This window comes from Mus pahari, chromosome 1 (assembly GCF_900095145.1).
Source record: "Mus pahari chromosome 1, PAHARI_EIJ_v1.1, whole genome shotgun sequence".
NCBI classification, from domain to species: Eukaryota; Metazoa; Chordata; class Mammalia; order Rodentia; family Muridae; genus Mus; species Mus pahari.
In genome coordinates, this window is record NC_034590.1 from 120244623 (window position 1) to 120263549 (window position 18927).

Below are 18927 nucleotides of genomic sequence, written 5' to 3' on the forward strand. Positions count from 1 at the left end.
GCCTGGGACACATTGGGTTCACCCTAGGGACTGCTGGGAAGGGAGTAGATTTGGAGGGGGCTGTTAAGCCTATTGACAGTGTGTGATGTCTAGTGGGTTTAAATGGAGAAAGAGAGAGAGAGAGAGAGAGAGAGAGAGAGAGAGAGAGAGAGAGAGAGAGAGAGAGAATGTTAGTAGCCAAGTCTCTGCTTTGCCTGTCTTTACATGTCCATGCCTGTCTGAATTTCTACCTACATTTCTCTCCACCCTGATGTGCCCATCGCATCTGTGTCTGTTCTCTGTCACTCCCTTCTGTTGTCTCCCTCCCCCCATCGCCTGTACCCTGTGTGGTAACTGGACCTGGACACAGCCCCCAGGGCTGGCAGCAAACTTGGCTGATATTTTTAGCCTGTAAACATGTTTGCCATTTCAGAGGACAGGGCAGGGCTGGTCTCACCCCAGCCCACTCATGATCTTGAAGCGAAGGTGCTCCTGCCTCAGGCCAAGGTCTCAGTTCTCCAGCTTGAGGTCTTTTGGGACATTTGGGAAGGAAGGGAAACTGGAGTGGGCAGCTGGTAGCCACCTGCCAGGGAGGGTAGAACTCAATAGGGAAGAAGAAAAAAAAGGAGGTGTGGAGGGGGGATGCAGCCCAGAACATCACTGCAACCCCATCATTAAGCATTTAATAAAATCCATATAGAGTTAGAAGTGGCTGTGGGAAATGGCTGTAAATTGGGGAGCTGAGCAACTTGCAAATGGGAATATGGGGGAGGAGCTGTGAGAGGGGAAGAGGCCTGGGAGGCAAAGAAAGAGCTGGATCTTGGGTTCCTTAAGCTTACTGGGGCATAGTGGTTCATGCCTTTAGTCCCAGGGTGGCAGAAGCAGGGGAATCTGAAAGGCTATCAGTTCTAGCCAGTTCCAGGATGGCCGGGGCTACACAGTCTGTTCTCCCTCCCCCAAATAAAATACCCAAAAGGCATGGGGGACAGGGTTTACAGGAGAGAGCGAGCAGTTCCATGGCGCGTCCAAGGGCTGCAGGCCTGACTGGTGTCGCTGCAAAGATTAACAGTACAGCACCGTGGTGTGGTGCATCGGTGACTCCATTCCTAGGGGTCGGATATAAGTCTTAGAGTCAGTGTGTTTTGTGGAAGGGGAGAGAGCCTGAAGGCGAGAAACGGGCGAGGCTGCAAGAAGCCTGGGAACTGAGAGGAGGAGACTGGGGCCTGGGACTAATGTATCTGAGCTTGAGAGAAAGCTCAAAGGTCTGTGTGGAGGCTGGAGGTCGAGGTTGAATCATCTGAGCTTCTTGGCTGTTCTGCAGACTAGGTTGATTCTGGATTCCGACTGTGAATCTGTGCCCCAGCGTGCTTCCAGGAATTCCTTGCCGGTGAAGACACATACACTGTTTAAAATGGGGTGGGAAGATCCAGAGCCGGGACAGGAGCAATAGGTGGGATAGGGGAGGGGAAAAGGCGACGTCTCCTCGTCCCTGAGCCTCCTCAACCTTCTCCCTTCACCGGTCCATTCCAGGGTGGCTTCAGTGTTGGTCGTGCTCTCGGGTCCCAGCCCTATTCGGGCCCCGCCCGGCCCCGCCCTCTCCCCACAGCTCCGGGCAGACCCGCCCGAGTTACAAGAGCCGCCTCCGCGCGCGGGGGCCCGGCCACTTGGAGCAGCTCTGCCGCGGGGACTGCACTGTCCGCCCTGCCAGACCCGCCCCGACTGGGGCTCGCCGTCGCCAGCAGTCAGTACTGCGACCTCGGGCCCTTCGCCGGCTATGGCTGCGTCCTGGGGCTGAGCCCGCAGGTAGGGAAGCAGAACGCTGGGCGGTGAGGTGTGGGGCCAGGGTTTAGGGGACCAGGGGAGGGAGGGGCTCGGACGAGGTGCATTTGCGGTAATGTCACTAGGAGGGTTCCGACTGTTGAGAGCAAACCTGGCCGCTTGCGGCCGCCGGGGCAGGCGACGCGTCACGCTTCGGGAGTAAAGCTCTTTCTCCGGAGTTGGGGCCAAGTTTAACTAAGTTAGAAAATCGCTTCGAAGTGTGCTTTGCTGCGCTTTTAGTTTTTTCCCGCGGGTGTATTGTCGTCCCAACTGCACTGCAGGGCGTTCCTGATCTGGTGGTCCCTGACCCATCCCATCTCTTTGGGGCGGCGGCTCAGAGCGCTTCTTGGTTCCTATTCCATGTTTACTGGAGAAGTTTTCCAAGAGCCCCATCGCCCCTCCCGCGCCCCTGCACCGCGTGCCCCCTCTGCTGTCCTTCGCGGCTCCCCACACCTCCATCTCGAACTTCGCGTCTGGATTCCCCTCGGCCCCACCCTGCTCTGTACCACCAGCCTCTCCCTTTCTGGCTCCTAGCGGCGACTTCAACAGCTCCCCTTCAGCTGCCCCGCCCTAGTCTTGCCCCTCCGTGTTTCCAGATCCAGAAAACTCCCTTCTTTCTCCAGGGCGTCGGAGCCTGGAAGTTTGCAGCGTGCCTCCCTGTGGGATGGGTGGGAGTGGGGGGTGGGGGACATAATTAGGGAGATTCCTGCGCTGGGGTGGGCGGGGAGGGGGCTGTGCAATCGACACAGTCCCCAGCACCTCCCTTGCTCCTTCTAGGGGCGGTGTTTTCTCCCCACCCCACCCCACTCCCAAACTCGTCCGGGCGGGATGGCCCCCGCCCCAGCGCCTGGCTGGATTCCAGCAGCCTGAGGAATGTAGTGGTTGGAGCCGGTGACTAATTCAAACCAGAATTCGGGGGTGGGGGTGGGGGTGAGGGGCAAAGGGGAGGGGGAAAGAGGCCGTGAGTAGGCGGTGGGGGCCGGAGCGCTGGGCGTAGGTGACGGACTTCACTGCTCTCTTTGGAACCCTTCACTTTTGCAGTGCGCGCCAGCGGAGAGGGCGGGGGGCAAGATCCTACTGTGGGGTTGGAAAGGGAACATGCTTAGGGTGTGTGCAGGGAGCTGTGTTATGTAAGGCTTTCCCATGAAGGGAGGGGATGTGCAGGGTGCGGGAGCCTGGGCCTCCTCTGGCCGGAGCCCCTTGCAGTGCCAGGGTGGATTTGGGGGACGCAGAACCTTGGTGGCGCTGGGTTGGCATCAGGGCTAGCTGTACATGGCGATGAGCACTGAAAACTCTTGGGGGGACCCGGGGATATCCTACAAGTCAAATGGAGTGGAGCCTTGACAACGTAGTGTCCCTGGTTGTATGTGTGTGTGTGTGTGTGTGTGTGTGTGTGGTGTGCTTGCCTGCTCACTCTGTTGTCACTTCTGCACAATGTGACCACAGAAGATTGTGCGCATGATGTCTGGGTTTGGCAGGGTGTGGCCCTAGGCTGTCTCTGAGGACACGCGGTGTCCAGGGGTACTTGTATTGTTCTCAATGTCCCTGTTCTGTGGAGGGGATTTGTACAAAAACTTCTGGAGGTAGTGTGTGTGGGGGTGTCCTTTGAAAGTGACCTGGAATTCCCAGGAGAAAAAGGGCTCCCAACCAATGGTTTTGAAACAGTCTGCCCTTAAACTCTAGCAATGGCGGGGGCCATCTTACTGCACCCCTTTCCTAACAACAGCCTAATGAATACTAGATGGGATGAGTTCACAAGATCCAATGATTCAGCTAGCTGCTGTCCTCATAGGTGACTGGGAGAGGGGAGGGCACACAGGAAGATGCCGTGGGTGTTGTGGGCAATGTTTAGGGCCTCTACCCACACTGAGAATAGCTTAGGTGAGTAGAACTGTTCTGGTCCTGCCCTATTAGGGAAGTCTCTGGGGTAGGGTGGGTCTCTTTTCCTTTTCCCAAGCTGAATGAACTAGTAGCTTCCTTTTCTTGAAAAACTATGGGGGGTGGGGGAGGGCAGGCCTGTATCTGGCCAGTAGAGTGTGCAGATTATGTAGTAGAAGGCAACCCCTCATTTAAGGGCCACTTCCTCGGTCTGAGCTGAGTTATGGGGCAAGGGGAGTGTGGGAAAGGAACTGGGAACGTGGGAGCTGAGCTAGTAAAGGACTCAGGGGCCTGGGTGTGGGTAGGGATGACATCTGGAAGATGTCTGAACTCCTTTCTAAAGCTCTTGTCCCTAAGAGATTATGCAAAGGGACATTGTGAAGAGAACCAGGACATTCGGAGAGACAGGCATGTGAGTCATCCAAGACTTAGTGCTAATCGTTTGGAGGTCAACAAGTGATACTCTGAGGGTCTTGGCCTAGCACCCCACAGCTCCAAGTCCAGGAAAGACCAAGAGAGAGAGAGAGAGAGAGTGGACCAGGGAGCTCTGTGGAAGAAGAAAAGTAGCCTTAGTTAAGGACAGGGAATGAGCTATGGGGCCCCAGCTCACTTCAGGCCTAGAGAGGCTCTGCTTAGAGGTTCAGAGCCCTACCAGGCCTTATCCTCTACTACCAAACTCTTATGCTCCACTTGGAACTGTCTGTAGGGTTCTGGCAGAGCACACCACTCTGAGCCTGAGGAGCTGGTTTGAGGGGTTGGGGTAAAGCTGTGGGGGTGGAGGAGTGTGTTGGGCATTGGGGTGTGGTCACAACCTTTTTCAGAACTTGGGAACTGCCTGGAGACAGACAAGAGAGGCAAACTGGGAGATCTAGTCCGGCTTCTGAAGGGATCTTTGCCTGGACACCCCCAAGTTTCTCTCCTTGGGGCTGGGCTGACCACGTGCTTATATTCACTTGGGTTTAGAGGAAGGGAGGTGGCTGCCAATTTAGAATGTGCAGTACACCTGGGTCCCTTCGGGCTTCAGCCAGGGCTCCCAGGAACTTGCAATTCCTTGAGTTGACCACTAGATCATCCGACTGGCTTCCAAAACCTTCTTGATCATAGTATCGTCCCTGTCTGAGTGTGTCCAAAAAGTGTCCGAATGGGGGTTGGTGTCACAGTGTTTCTGCGGAAATGTCTGTGTACTTTGATGGAGCTCCCCCTTTCTCTTTCCTAGCCCCAGTTTGTTTCCGTTGGGGCTAAAGCTCAAATAATTGGTCTCGGGCCTGTCACTGTTTGCATTGCAGGAATCATTGTTCACTTTCAGTGAAGTTTGTGTTGTCGCCTGTGAGAGAATGTCCTGTTCATGGGGTCCTCACACTGTGGTAAACCTGGATATGTCACCTGTTAGCCTCCTGGGACTTGGAGGGCAGAGGCAGTGACTGATTGACTACTCTGGGGTAGAAGTTCCATGTCAGTGTGTGGAGACTGCAGTTATGGACTGAAGTGAGCTCCTTTGTCCCGCACAGGTCCAGGCCTTGATGTTTTTGTGTCTAGAGGCCCTCAAGGAGGATAGGGCAGTCTTGGGAGTATAGTCCCCACACATGGAGGTTGAGCTGGGCAAAGCATTGCATACGGCCTGTCAGGGAGCGGCATCCTGCCTGGTCCCTGGGGCCTGGAGCGGAGGTTCTGGGGGAAGGGGAAGTGCCTGGAGCTGATCCTGGCTACGTGTCCTGGCTAGGCTGGGGGTGGGAGGGAGCATTGAAGACCTGGCTCTGAGTCTTTTTGCAACATGGCTTGACCACTGGGGGGCGAACATGCGGCACTTACTAGGGAGCTGGGTGGGGCACAGGGTATAGTCTAAACTGTAATCTACCCCACAAGGCTACAACAAACTTCTCCCTCATGTTCCCCAACCGTAGGACCCTGCCCTTAGAGTGGGTGTTTTAATCCCAGAAGTCCTGTCTAAGGCCAGTTTTTCCTTGGTGTTGTGCCCTGGTGGGGAAGTTCCCACTGGGTAATACAATGCTGTCTTCAGTCCCTGTCACTGGGAGAGGAGAAGGGTCCCTTAGCTAGGGGAGGGAGAGGGACTCTCCCTTCCTGCTGGAAGTGAGAATTTAGAGCTTTGGGGCTTGCGGCTTGTTCTAAAGAGTTGTGGGGAAATGTGTCTGGCCCAAGCAGAGAGAAAGAGGTGGAAATCAAGAAGCAGTTATGGCTCTGGTTATGGCTGTCCTAGAAGTCAATGAGCAAAAAAGCCAGCATGCTAGGGAGGGGGATGCTAAAGGAGACTGGTGAAACTTCCTTCTGGTAGTTGTGGTAGCATGGCTGACCCTCACAGGACAGACATAGAGAGGAAGGTGCACACCCAGGGATCTGAGTAGCAGGTAGTCAGGTGGCAGAAACCTGCTGTGAGCCACAAAGCTTACCAAGAGGACTGCTTAAGCTGGGAAAGGTGGGAGCCGGAGTTGACAAGGATCTCTGTGAACTTCTGCACGTGTGTGTGTGTGTGTGTGTGTGTGTGTGTGTTTTCCCCCTTATGTCTTTCTCTGAATATCCCTCCAATATCCAGGTCATCTGGGTCTTGTTGGTTTAATTCTCTTTGATCGTTCCCTCCCGTAAGTGGAAAGTTCCCTTTCTCATGTCTACTTAAGTAGCCTCATTTGCCTAAAACTTTAGATATTCTTGTCTTAGCCTCCTGAGGATTCTAGGTGACATGAGACACGAGGTTTACTCCTGTAAAGTTTTTTGATTGTTTTTGACAGGATCTCATGTAGTCAAGGCTATCCTTGAACTCACTATATAGCTTAGGAGGGGCTGGAACTTGCAGTGATCCTCCTGGCTCAGCCTCTTAAGTACTAGGATTATAAGTGTGCACCATTATGTCTGTCTCTGCTAAATGTTTGTTGTTTTTCTTGTTTGTTTTAAATGCATTTGTGTGTGTGTGTGTGTGTGTGTGTGTGTACACGCATGTGTGTGCGTCTTCATGCTTTGGCACATGTGTGAATGTTTGAGGACAACTAGCAGGCATCACTTCTCTTCTACCATGTGAGCTCTGTTGATCCAACTCAGGTTGAGTGCTAGAAAGAAAAGCATCTCTTGTCTTCCATATGTCGGCCCAAGAGAAATCTAGAACTAGGCTCTGGAGAATTCAAGCATTTGAAAATCTTGGGATTCCTGCCTCTTGGGGACACAGACTCAAAGAGACCCAGAATAAAGGTCCCTTAAATGCTGGGCCCGGGGTACCTACAACTCTGCCTAGGTGGGGTCATTGTGAGGCTGGTGGAATGCAAGAGCGAGGCTTCTTGCCCTCTTCTGGTGGGTACTTCCCTCTGGCTCATTCTCTCCTGCTCCAGGACAGGACTTGCTTCTGGGTGTTTGTTCCCCTCATGAGTCTTTTTCTGTGGTTTCGCATGTGTCTCATCCTATATGTATATTTGTGTCTTCATCTCTTCGCTTGGATGAAGACTGTTGGATTGGGGTTAGTCTCCATATCCCTAAAATAAGGGTGTTAATTCATCCCGTAGGATTGTTTGTACACGAGATGAGACCCTAAGAAAGGGATATCAGTGGCACAGTCCTGGCAGGCAGGATTCTGCAGTCATTATCCTCCTCCAGGTCCATCCTCATCCCCTGACAGTTCCTCATCCCATTCCTCCTCTCCAGTCTTCAAGAGGATGTCCTCCACCCTTCCCCACCCCCCACCCTGTCAGGCCTCTATACTCCCTGGGGCCTCAAGTCTCTTGAGGGTTAAGTGCATCTTCTCTCACTGAGGCCAGACCAGGCAGTCCATCCACCAGGTGGATGCATGAGGATTAAGAAGTTCTCAGCTACAAAGCTGAGGTCAGCTTGGACAATATGAGTCCCTGTCTCAAAAAGCTAAAGACCAAAACAAATGACCCCACAGGGCTAGAGAGATGGCTTGGTGGTTAAGAGTGAGTACTATTCTTTCAGAGGACCCAAGTTTGGGACCCATGTTGGGCCTCTTAACAACCACCTCTAATTCCAGTTCCAAGGGAACTCAACACTCCTGGCCTCAGGGGAACTTGCAGTCACATACACATATGCACATATATACAAACACACACAGTTAAAAAAATTAAAATGAGTTTAAATGCTTATTTATGTATATACATGTAAGCCTGAGTGAGTGTATGCTACATATGTGGAGGTATACATGGAAGCTAGAGGGAATGGGATTCCCTGGAGCTGGAGTTATAGATGGTTGTGAGTCACCTGACTTGGCTGCTGGGGACTGAACTCAGGTTCCAGGAAGAGCAGCAAGCATTCTTCACCACTGAGTTATTTCTCATCTTCTTTTCCCCGTGTAGTATATGTGTGTGTGTGTGTGTGTGTGTGTGTGTAACCATAGTAATTTAATTACTTGCCTAAAATTACTTTATTTTTGGCTTTTGGAGACAGGCTCTCATGTAGCCCAGGCTGGCACTGAACTCATGCTGTAGTTCAGGCCGCCCTTAAACTCTTGATCTCCTGGCTTTCCCTCTTGAGTGCTGAGATTATAGGTGTGTACTACCATGCTAGGCTAATCCATTTAAATTTAAATAGCTACATGTGGCTACCATTTGACTCTTTTCAAGCCCCAAAGGCTTGTGATGAGTGACTGAATTGTGAAGAATTCTCCCAACCTCTAAAGACCTTTTTGATTTACCCAGAGGTCTGACTTAACCTTTATGGGAGGAGAGGGAGGAACATATGGGCTGGCTACAGGCTCCATTAGTGGAGGACAGATCAAGAGCTGCCGCCCAGATGCAGAAAACAAAGCTTGTTGTCACCGTGGCCCCCCATCTCTCCTATGCGTCGCCATGGCTTTCAGGACCATGCATGTTGAGATGGGAGTCCTCCTTGGCCAGTGGCACAGTAGACAGGTGCTTGGCAGACCCACTTGGGTAGGGCCAACCTGTAGCATGAGTCTGGTGGTTCCTTTTTGCAGTGGTTGAGAGCTTTTCAGAATGACTTCTCTCAGTAACCTACTGAGTGAAGCATACAGCAAGTCCAGGTTGGTCCTTAGTGCTTTTGGCATCTAAGGACCCTTGTTCCAGGGCTCAAACTGTGGGAAGTGCACTTGGGGGCCTGGCCTAGGAGATATTGCATTGACTAGGCTCTAGGCATGACCCTGTGCATGTCTGGAGCTGTTGCTGCAGACTGCAATGACTCACCGTGGAAGGAGGCAGGGTGGGGCCACCATGTGGGTGAGAGTGTGCTGGCTCTCTTTCTCCTCTGCTGGCTCAGCATCAGGATGTTTGGCAGAGCAAGGGGCCCTGCACAAGGAGGAAGGCGGGTACTAGGAACCTTGAAGAGTGGGTGGCTTCAGTTCTTAGGTGTTTGAGCTTGAGACTTTTACTTTTCTGTTTCTGCCGGGATTTTGACTTCTAGTCTGGCTTCTCAGTGTTGGTCCAGGGTAGGGTAGGGCAGACAAGCCAGGGCCAGTTTCAAGTTGTGAAGAGTCAGTGTGGCTTTCCTCTTAAAGTAGCGTCTTCTGCCTGCTGGGAAGGGAGGGGGTGTTTCCCTAGCTCAAACCTGCGCCAGCAGGCTTCTCTCTTGTTTTCTCTTACCCTCTAGCCAGCACCTGTGTTGTTAAGTAGGCCCACGATAAACACTGCGTTTATGAGTTTGTCAAGTTTGAGAACAGGTGTGGTAATCTAGGTTGTTGGATGTTTGTTTGTTTGTTTTGGTTTTGGTTTGTGTGCGTTTATCTTTTGTTGGTTTCTGCCTGAGACCGAACCTGCTAAGTGCCACGGGTTTCTAAAAGCTACCCTCCCATCCTAGAGGCTCGCTCCAGCACCTTGGAAGCCTCGTTTATATTTCATTCCCTGAGATGCCTCTTAAGACTTCTGGAACTTTGTGGAGCTCAGTTAGTCACACCCAGAGTCCCTTGTTTATCATTTGTATGAGATAGGACTCTAAGTCTTTTAAGTGTCCATATCTGGCATAGGGAGTGCATTTAATACAGGTCTAGAGGATGCATGAGTGTTGGGAGGTAACAATCTAACGCAGTGTACAAGCAAGTGCTGGGCTGGACTTTGTCTGTCCCTGACTGATTTCCTTTGCAGCGTCTAGTATAGCCTCGGACATGCAGGAGGTGATCAGTGTACATGTATTTATGACTGGTTGACTAATTTCTGGATGTAAACAGTTTCAGGGTGGGGCTTCGGGTGAGGCTCACCACAATTTGTAGAGTTCTTCACACAATCGCACAGGTATGCTTTTAGATGACTGCCAGTGGTATTTTGTGTGGGTGGCTGTAGTCATTGCCATAGTCACCATTCTGCTGGGTGCTTTCCCAGGGCACCTCTGCAGCCGATAGCTCATCCTATGGCGAGGAGGAACGCCTTCACCTATAGTGTCTATCTTAGGGTCCACTGTGGGCATCCACCTTGCCTTGACTAACTGGGGGCCCAAGCAGGGCTTTTGGCTTTGGGAACCTAGTGGGGATGGGATTGTCTTTGTCTAGGCCACTACCAGGAGCATGGCTATGGAACTTCCAGCAGATAAGGGGTCCTTTTGGTCCTGGGGGCCAAGCTATAGATAGTAAACTGAGTCACTGTCACTGGGGTGGACACCACCATCCATGCTTAGAGAACAGTCTCACATTAGTGAAGAGGTATAGACTAAAGTTGGCATAGCGGAAAGACCCATAGAAATAGCTGTGTCATCACCCTCTTTGTGTGTACTCCAGGCAAATGGGCTTTTCAGAGTCTCAGCCTCTGCTTGTAACTGTGGGACCAGTTATTCTAGAGACTGATGAACATGAGTGTTTCATGGAACCTTCATGGAGTTGCTGCTGTCTTATGTTCCATCGGTCTGCATGGAACTCTTACTGTTTCCATGTTCACAGACAAAGAAACATAGGTTCAAAGAGGTTAAGTGTCCTTGGCAGGAATCCGATAGCTGGGAGGATGCAGATGTTAGAAACCTATTCTACTTTCCTTTAACCTCATTTTCTGTAGCAATGGGCTTCAGAGTCATGTAGTTACTGAGTGTAGTGGGGACCAGAGTTTTGGCCTGCCCTGGGGTTCAGTATTCATCTGTCATTTGGGTGGTAGCTCACTGAGTTTTGAGAGGCTGGGGGTGAATATCATGGTGAAATTTTTCCTAGGTTGTGTGACCAAGATTTGCAAAGAGAGAGAGACTGATACAGAAAGAGAAGAAGGAGGGGCGGGCTCCTGGCAAGGCGTTTGCTCCTGAGCAGAGTCCTGCAAAGGTTAGTAGGTGGGATGTTGCAGAGGAATGGAGGCTAGGATGGGGCATGCTGGACACTTGGTGTAGTATTTGAACCTATGCCATGGGTAGATTGAAGGGTGGGTTTCCCTTTTTCTGACTTTATTGTGGATTGTGAGAACTTCCACAGTGGAAAGACATGGAACAGACCATTCTCCCCCAAGGAATCCCCAGGTGAGTCAGGGCTGAGGGAGCAGCTTGGGCTCTATTCCCTGGATGTGCACAGCACCAAAGATCTCTGGCTCTTTCATATACCTTTCTGCTCTCCATGTCCCCATGACCCGAGAGCTCTGTTCTCTCATCCCAGATGGAGAAGGAAGAAGAGACAACCCGGGAGCTGCTGCTGCCCAACTGGCAGGGCAGTGGTTCCCACGGGCTGACCATTGCCCAGAGGGACGATGGAGTCTTTGTACAGGAGGTGATGCAGAACTCCCCTGCGGCCCGCACTGGGGTGGTCAAGGAGGGTGAGTCTTCCCAGGGTAATGACTGGGCACTGGGGGGGGGGGGGGGGGGGGGGGGGGGGGGGGGGGGGGGGGGGGGGGGGACTGGGGGGGGCGGGCACTGGGGGGGGCAGAAATGACCAAACAACTGTGGAAGACCTAGGTCTAACCACTTAAGGAAGGTTAGTACCCAAGCCTGTCCCTTGCTACTCTGTGCCTTGCTTGTGAATCTCAGGGGAGGTAGTCATGTGGAGTCCTGGAGACAGACCTTACCTTCAGATCTGATTCTGCGCTCCTCACCGATTCTGCAGCTACGTGTAAAATAGTTGGCCTCTCCAGCTAGTTTCCTCCTCTGTGCTTGAATGGGCAATACTGTGTCCGCGTGGTGTTCGTGAAGCTAAAGGAAAGTCAGTTTTAGTGGCTGTTATGTGGTGCTTTCTTGAGACCTGTGGGTCTTTACCTGATTGTTGTACTCCCTTACTTAGGGGACCAGATTGTGGGTGCCACCATCTACTTTGACAACCTGCAGTCTGGTGAGGTGACCCAGTTGCTGAATACCATGGGGCATCACACTGTTGGCTTGAAGTTGCACCGTAAAGGGGACCGTTCCCCTGAGCCTGGACAGACCTGGACCCACGATGTCTTCAGTTCCCGTAGCTCTGAGGTGGTTCTGGTGAGTACCTGGTGGCCCACCTTTTGTTCAGAACTCCCCCATGATCCTAGTGACTCCTCGGCCTACTTCCCAAGCCTTCCTTCTTATCTCATCTTATCTCATCTGCATTCTCTTGTGGCTTCTCTCCGCTGGTTTCTTTCTGTTTATATGTGGCATGTGGCTGGTTCTGTTCCTACAAGTATAGTGTTCCTTCAGTCTCTTGAGATTATGCCATGGTGTGGGAAACAACTCAAGCAGTGGGGGCTTAGGTGCCAAGAAGAAGGTTGGCTGCTCTACTCTGAAATGACCTCACTGGTATTCAACCTGCCTCTCTACATTCCATGAGTGAGAAGATGAACAGCACAATGCTTGTGGGAAGTGCTTCTTTATTCCTAATGGCTTGCTTACTGAATAAAGCATGTGCCTGCAAGTGAAAGTATTAACCAATCACAGCCAAGCCATCAGCTGTCACAAATGCTTTCCAGTGTGCAAAGGCTCCTGGGTGACTCCTTAAACAATCAAGCCAGTGAGCTGAGAGTTGAAAGATGAAAGGCAGCTGGGCGTGGTGGCACACGCCTTTAATCCCATCTCTTGGGAGGCAGAGGCAGGCGGATTTCTGAGTTCAAGGCCAGCCTGGTCTACAAAGTGAGTTCCAGGACAGCCAGGGCTATACAGAGAAACCCTGTCTNGACTTGCTTCTTGGTCATGATGTTTGTGCAGGAATAAAAACCCTGACTAAGACACTTGTTAAGACTACAAGATCCTGAGCCTGGTGGTGGTGACTCATGCCTTTAATCCCATCTCTTGGGAGGCAGAGGCAGGTGGATCTCTGAGTTTGAGGCCAGCCTGTTCTACAAAGTGAGTTGCAGGACAGCCAGGGCTACACAGAGAAACCCTGGTAAGATATAATAAATAAATAAAAAAAAAAAAAAAAAAAAAAAAATGAAGGGCCTGATTGGGATGGGTCCCTGGAACAGGTTTCTTTGAACTATCATGGGTGGTAGAGCCCCTTCCTGGGCAACAGTCAAGGAATGTACACATTTCCTAACTCTGTCAAGGCTTTTGCTTACAAGAATTTTCTTCTAAATAATTTCTATTTTCCTCTTATGATATGACTGTCAACCCCTTTCTTCAGTGCCCTGTGTTCTGCCCCAGGAGGCTCTCTAGACCTCTGTTGTGGTCTGAGCACCTTTGGGAACCAGACAACCCTGTTGTCGACTGGACTGCAGCCGGGCAACTGCCGATTCAGGCAGGCTTTGCTGCAACCTCTGCCGGGCATGTCTTTCTGCAGAGCGGGGATGATGAGGACTACCAGCGCATCTACACCACGAAGATCAAGCCACGCCTGAGGTCAGAGGACGGAGTAGAAGGGGACCTTGGGGAGACCCAGAGTCGTACCATCACAGTGACTAGAAGGGTTACAGCCTACACTGTGGATGTGACCGGTCGGGAAGGCGTGAAGGACATTGACATCAGCAGCCCTGAGTTCATGATCAAGATACCAAGGCATGAAGTGACTGAAATTTCCAACACAGATGTGGAAACCCAGCCCGGGAAAACGGTGATCCGACTGCCCTCGGGATCTGGGCCAGCCTCTCCAACCACAGGCTCTGCTGTGGATATCCGGGCAGGTGCCATTTCTGCTTCAGGACCAGAGCTTGAAGGTGCTGGCCACTCAAAATTCCAGGTCACCGTGCCTGGGGCAAAGGTGGGAAGCCTAGATGTCAATGTCAAAGCAAAAGGCTTGGATTTGGGTGGCAAAGGAGGGATCCAAGTCCCAGGAGTGGATGTTTCGTCTTCTCTTGGGACTGGCTCAGTAGAGGTACAGGGCCCATCCCTCCAGAGTGGTGATATTGGGAAAATTAAAATTCCTACCATGAAGGTGCCAAAATTTGGTGTCTCAGCAGGCCTGGAGGGCCAGATTCCAGAGGTAGGGCTGAATGTTTCTGCACCTGAATTCTCTGTGGGACACAAGGGTGACAAGCCAGGCTTGGCTACTGGGGGAAACATCCAGGTTCCTCACCTGGAACTAAATCCCTCCTCTGTCAATATTGAGGGGCTTGAGGGGAAGCTGAAGGGTCCCCAAATCACTGGGCCATCACTTGAGGGTGACTTAGGCCTGAAAGGTACCAAGCTGCAAGGGAACATAGGAATGGATGCCTGTGCTTCCAAAATCGAGGGCAGCATCACTGGTCCTAGTGTGGAAATTGGAACCCCTGATGTTGATGTTCATGGGCTAGGGGGCAAACTGAATATGCCCAAGATGAAAGTCCCTAAGTTCTCTGCATCAGGTTCAAAGGGAGAGGGAGTTGGCCTTGATGTGACACTGCCCACAGGTGAAGTGACCCTTCCTGGGGTCTCTGGGGATATCAATCTGCCTGAGATTGCTACTGGTGGGCTTGAAGGGAAAATGAAGGGTGCTAAAGTCAAGACTCCTGAAATGATTGTCCAGAAACCTAAAATCTCCATGCAGGATGTGGATCTGAGCCTGGGGTCCTGTAAACTGAAAGGAAATATGAAGGCATCTGCTCCTGAGGTGAAAGGTGATGTTAAAGGCCCTCAGGTGGCAGTTAAAGGCTCCAGAGTGGACATAGAGACACCAAACTTAGAGGGGACTTTGACAGGTCCCAAGCTCAGCAGCCCTTCTGGAAAAATAGGGGCCTGTAGGATTTCTATGGCAGATGTAGACTTAAATGTAGCTGCACCGAAAGGGAAAGGGGGTGTAGATGTCATTCTCCCCAAAATAGAAGGAAAAGCCAAAGGTCCTGAAGTTGATGTCAAAGGCCCCAAAATGGACATCAGTGCTCCAGATGTGGAAGTCCATGGTCCAGAATGGAACTTGAAGATGCCCAAGTTCAGTGTCCCAGGAGTCAAAGGAGAAGGCCCAGATGTAAATGTTACTCTGCCCAAAGGAGATATTAGTATTTCAGGGCCTAAGGTCAATGTAGAAGCTCCAAATGTCAACATGGAGGGTCTTGGTGGCAAACTTAAAGGCCCTGGTGTTAATCTTCCTGAAGTCAGTGTCAAGGCTCCAAAGATTTCTATGCCTGATGTGGATCTCCATATCAAAGGGCCAAAGGTGAAGGGAGAGTATGATGTAACAACACCAAAGCTTGAGGGAGAACTGAAAGGCTCCAAAGTGGACATTGATACCCCACAAGTGGATGTTCATGGCCCAGACCTGAAGATTCCCAAAATGAAAATGCCCAAATTCAGTGTGCCAGGGTTCAAAGCAGAGGGCCCAGAAGTTGATGTGAACCTGCCCAAGGCTGACCTTGACATTTCTGGGACTAAAGTGGAGGTCAGTGCTCCAGATGTAAGCATTGAAGGACCAGAAGGGAAGTTGAAAGGACATAAGTTTAAAATGCCTGAAATGAATATCAGAGCTCCAAAGATCTCCATGCCAGATGTGGACTTACACTTAAAAGGCCCCAATGTAAAGGGAGAATATGATGTCACAGTGCCAAGGGCAGAAGGTGAGATTAAAGTTCCTGATGTTGAACTTAAAAGTGCTAAACTGGACATTGATGTTCCAAATGTGGATGTTCAAGGTCCTGAATGGCATATGAAGATGCCCAAGATAAAAATGCCCAAGTTTGGCATGCCAGGCTTCAAGGCAGAGAGCCCAGAAATGGATGTGAATCTCCCGAAGGCTGACATTGATGTCTCAGGACCCAAGGTGGATGTCAAAGTTGTAGATGTGAACATTGAAGGAACTGAAGGAAAGCTGAAGGGTCCTAAGCTGAAGATGCCTGAGATGAACATCAAGGCCCCAAAGATATCCATGCCTGATGTGGATTTGCATATGAAAGGTCCCAAGGTAAAAGGAGAATATGAAGTCACAATGCCAAAGTTGGAAGGAGACTTGAAAGGCCCCAACGTAGATGTCAGTGCTTCAGATGTTGATGTTCATGGTCCCGACTGGAACTTGAAAATGCCAAAGATTAAAATGCCCAAATTCAGCATGCCTAGTCTCAAAGGAGAAGGCCCAGAGTTGGATGTGAAGATGCCCAAGGCTGATGTGGACATTTCTGTACCAAAGCTAGATATTAGTGCTCCAGATCTGAACCTTGAGGGACCAGAAGGGAAGTTGAAAGGCCCCAAATTTAAGATGCCTGAGATGCACTTCAAGGCTCCAAAGATGTCTCTACCAGATGTGGACCTGGATCTCAAAGGACCCAAAATGAAAGGAAATCTAGACATATCTGCACCAAAAATAGAGGGAGAGATGAAAGCTCCAGATGTGGACATTAAAGGCCCAAGTGTAGATATTAAAGCACCAGAAGTGGATGGGCAAGGTCCAGAATGGAGCCTGAAGATGCCAAAGATGAAAATGCCCAAGTTCAGTATGCCTACTCTCAAAGGTGAGGGTCCAGATGTGGATGTGAGCCTGCCTAAGGCTTCTATCGATGTCTCAGGACCTAAACTTGACATTGAAACCTCAGATGTGAGCCTTGAGGGCCCAGAAGGAAAGCTGAAGGGCCCCAAGTTTAAGATGCCTGACATGCACTTCAAGGCCCCTAAGATCTCCATGCCTGATGTGGACTTAAACATGAAAGGCCCCAAAGTCAAGGGGGACATGGATGTGACAGTNCCTAAGATAGAAGGTGAAATGAAAGTGCCAGATGTGGACATCAAAGGCCCTAAAGTGGACATCAGTGCCCCAGATGTGGATGTGCGTGGCCCAGACTGGCACCTGAAGATGCCCAAGATGAAAATGCCCAAGTTCAGCATGCCTGGCTTCAAAGGAGAGGGCCCAGAAGTGGATATGAGCCTGCCCAAGGCTGACATTGATGTCTCAGGACCCAAGGTGGACATTGATGTACCAGATGTGAATATTGAAGGGCCAGATGCAAAACTGAAGGGTCCTAAGTTCAAAATGCCTGAGATGAACATCAAGGCTCCCAAGATCTCGATGCCAGATTTACATCTTAAGGGTCCCAAAGTGAAGAGTGATGTAGATGTTTCCCTGCCCAAAGTTGAAGGTGACCTCAAAGGTCCAGAGGTTGACATCAAAGGTCCCAAAGTGGATATCAGTGCTCCAGATGTGGATGTACAGGGCCCAGACTGGCACCTGAAGATGCCCAAGATGAAAATGCCCAAGTTCAGCATGCCTGGCTTCAAAGGAGAGGGCCCAGAAGTGGATGTGAACCTGCCCAAGGCTGACATTGATGTCTCAGGGCCCAAAGTTGATATTGAGGCCCCAGATGTGAGCATCGAGGGACCAGAAGGGAAGCTGAAGGGTCCCAAGTTTAAGATGCCTGACATGCACTTCAAGGCCCCCAAGATCTCCATGCCTGATGTGGACTTGAATATTAAGGGGCCCAAAGGAAACGCAGATGTGGATGCATCATTGCCTGTGGTAGAAGGTGGAGTAAAAGTGCCAGATGTGGACATTAAAGGGCCCAAAGTTGGCATCGATGCTCCAGATGTTGAGGTTCATGGCCCAGACTGGCACCTTAAGATGCCCAAGGTAAAAATGCCCAAGTTCAGCATGCCTGGCTTCAAAGGAGAGGGTCCAGAAGTGGACGTCCCCAAGGCCAACATTGATGTTTCAGGACCCAAGGTAGATATAGATGTTCCAGATGTAAATATTGAAGGTCCAGATACAAAACTAAAAGGTCCAAAATTTAAGATGCCAGAAATGAACATAAAGCCTCAGAAGATATCCATGCCAGATGTTAGCTTGAATTTGAAAGGCCCTAAGGTAAAAGCAGAATGTGAAGTCTCAGTTCCAAAAGTGGGAGGAGAAATAAAAGCTCCTGCTGTTGACATCAAAGGCCCCAAAGTAGAGGCACCAGATGTGGAAGTTCATGGCCCAGACTGGCATTTGAAGATGCCCAAGGTGAAAATGCCCAAGTTCAGCATGCCTGGCTTCAAAGGAGAGGGTCCAGAAGTAGATGTGAATCTTCAAAAGGCCAATATTGATGTCTCAGGACCCAAAATGGACATTGATGTTCCAGATGTGAATATTGAAGGGCCAGAAGGGAAACTAAAGGGTCCTAAGTTCAAGATGCCAAGCGTGAATATACAGACACACAAAATCTCTATGCCTGATGTTGGGCTTAATTTGAAAGGACCTAAACTGAAAAGTGGTGTAGATGTTTCTCTTCCAAAAGTAGAGGGAGAATTGAAGGGTCCCGAAGTTGATGTGGACGTTGGTGATATTGATGTTGAATGTCCAGAAGGGAAGCTGAAGGGTCCCAAGTTTAAGATGCCTGACATGCACTTCAAGGCTCCCAAGATCTCCATGCCTGATGTAGATTTACACCTGAAAGGCCCCAAAGTCAAGGGGGACATGGATGTGACAGTGCCCAAGATAGAAGGTGAAATGAAAGTTCCAGATGTGGACATCAAAGGCCCTAAAGTGGACATCAATGCTCCAGATGTGGATGTACGTGGCCCAGACTGGCACCTGAAGATGCCCAAGGTGAAAATGCCCAAGTTCAGCATGCCTGGCTTCAAAGGAGAGGGCCCGGAAGTGGATGTGAACTTGCCCAAGGCTGACATTGATGTCTCAGGACCCAAGGTGGACATTGATGTTCCTGACTTGGATATTGAGGGTCCAGAAGGAAAACTGAAAGGCTCCAAATTTAAGATGCCTAAGTTGAATATCAAGGCTGCCAAGATCTCCATGCCTGATGTGGACTTGAATTTGAAGGGACCCAAACTGAAAGGAGAGATAGATGCTTCTGTGCCAGAAATGGAAGCTGATCTCAGAGGTCCTCAAATTGATGTCAAAGGGCCCAATGTGGATGTGAAAGTACCTGATGTTGATCTGGAATGTCCTGATGCAAAGTTGAAAGGCCCCAAGTTCAAGATGCCTGACATGCACTTCAAGGCCCCTAAGATCTCCATGCCTGATGTGGACTTGCATCTGAAAGGCCCCAAAGTCAAGGGGGACATGGATGTGACAGTGCCAAAGTTAGAGGGAGAATTAAAAGG

General features: G+C 50.7%; 1 protein-coding gene across 6 annotated transcripts in view; it reads left to right on the forward strand.

Annotated features, from left to right (window-relative positions):
* The first annotated feature begins 1617 nt into the window (after nucleotides 1-1617).
* The window catches only part of Ahnak (AHNAK nucleoprotein), an 89753-nt gene continuing 72443 nt past the window's right edge, over nucleotides 1618-18927 (forward strand). For 2 of the 6 annotated variants that reach the window (XM_029532271.1, XM_029532276.1), the window contains exons 1-5: nucleotides 1619-1782; nucleotides 10769-10873; nucleotides 11198-11354; nucleotides 11816-12003; nucleotides 13274-18511. In XM_029532271.1, coding sequence (XP_029388131.1) covers nucleotides 11198-11354; nucleotides 11816-12003; nucleotides 13274-18511 — 5583 coding nt within the window. In that variant the 5' untranslated portion in view covers nucleotides 1619-1782; nucleotides 10769-10873. Of the gene's footprint in view, nucleotides 1783-10768; nucleotides 10874-11197; nucleotides 11355-11815; nucleotides 12004-13273; nucleotides 18512-18927 lie in introns of all 6 variants that reach the window. The other 4 variants (XM_029532280.1, XM_029532285.1, XM_029532283.1 and 1 more) reach the window with 4 other exon arrangements.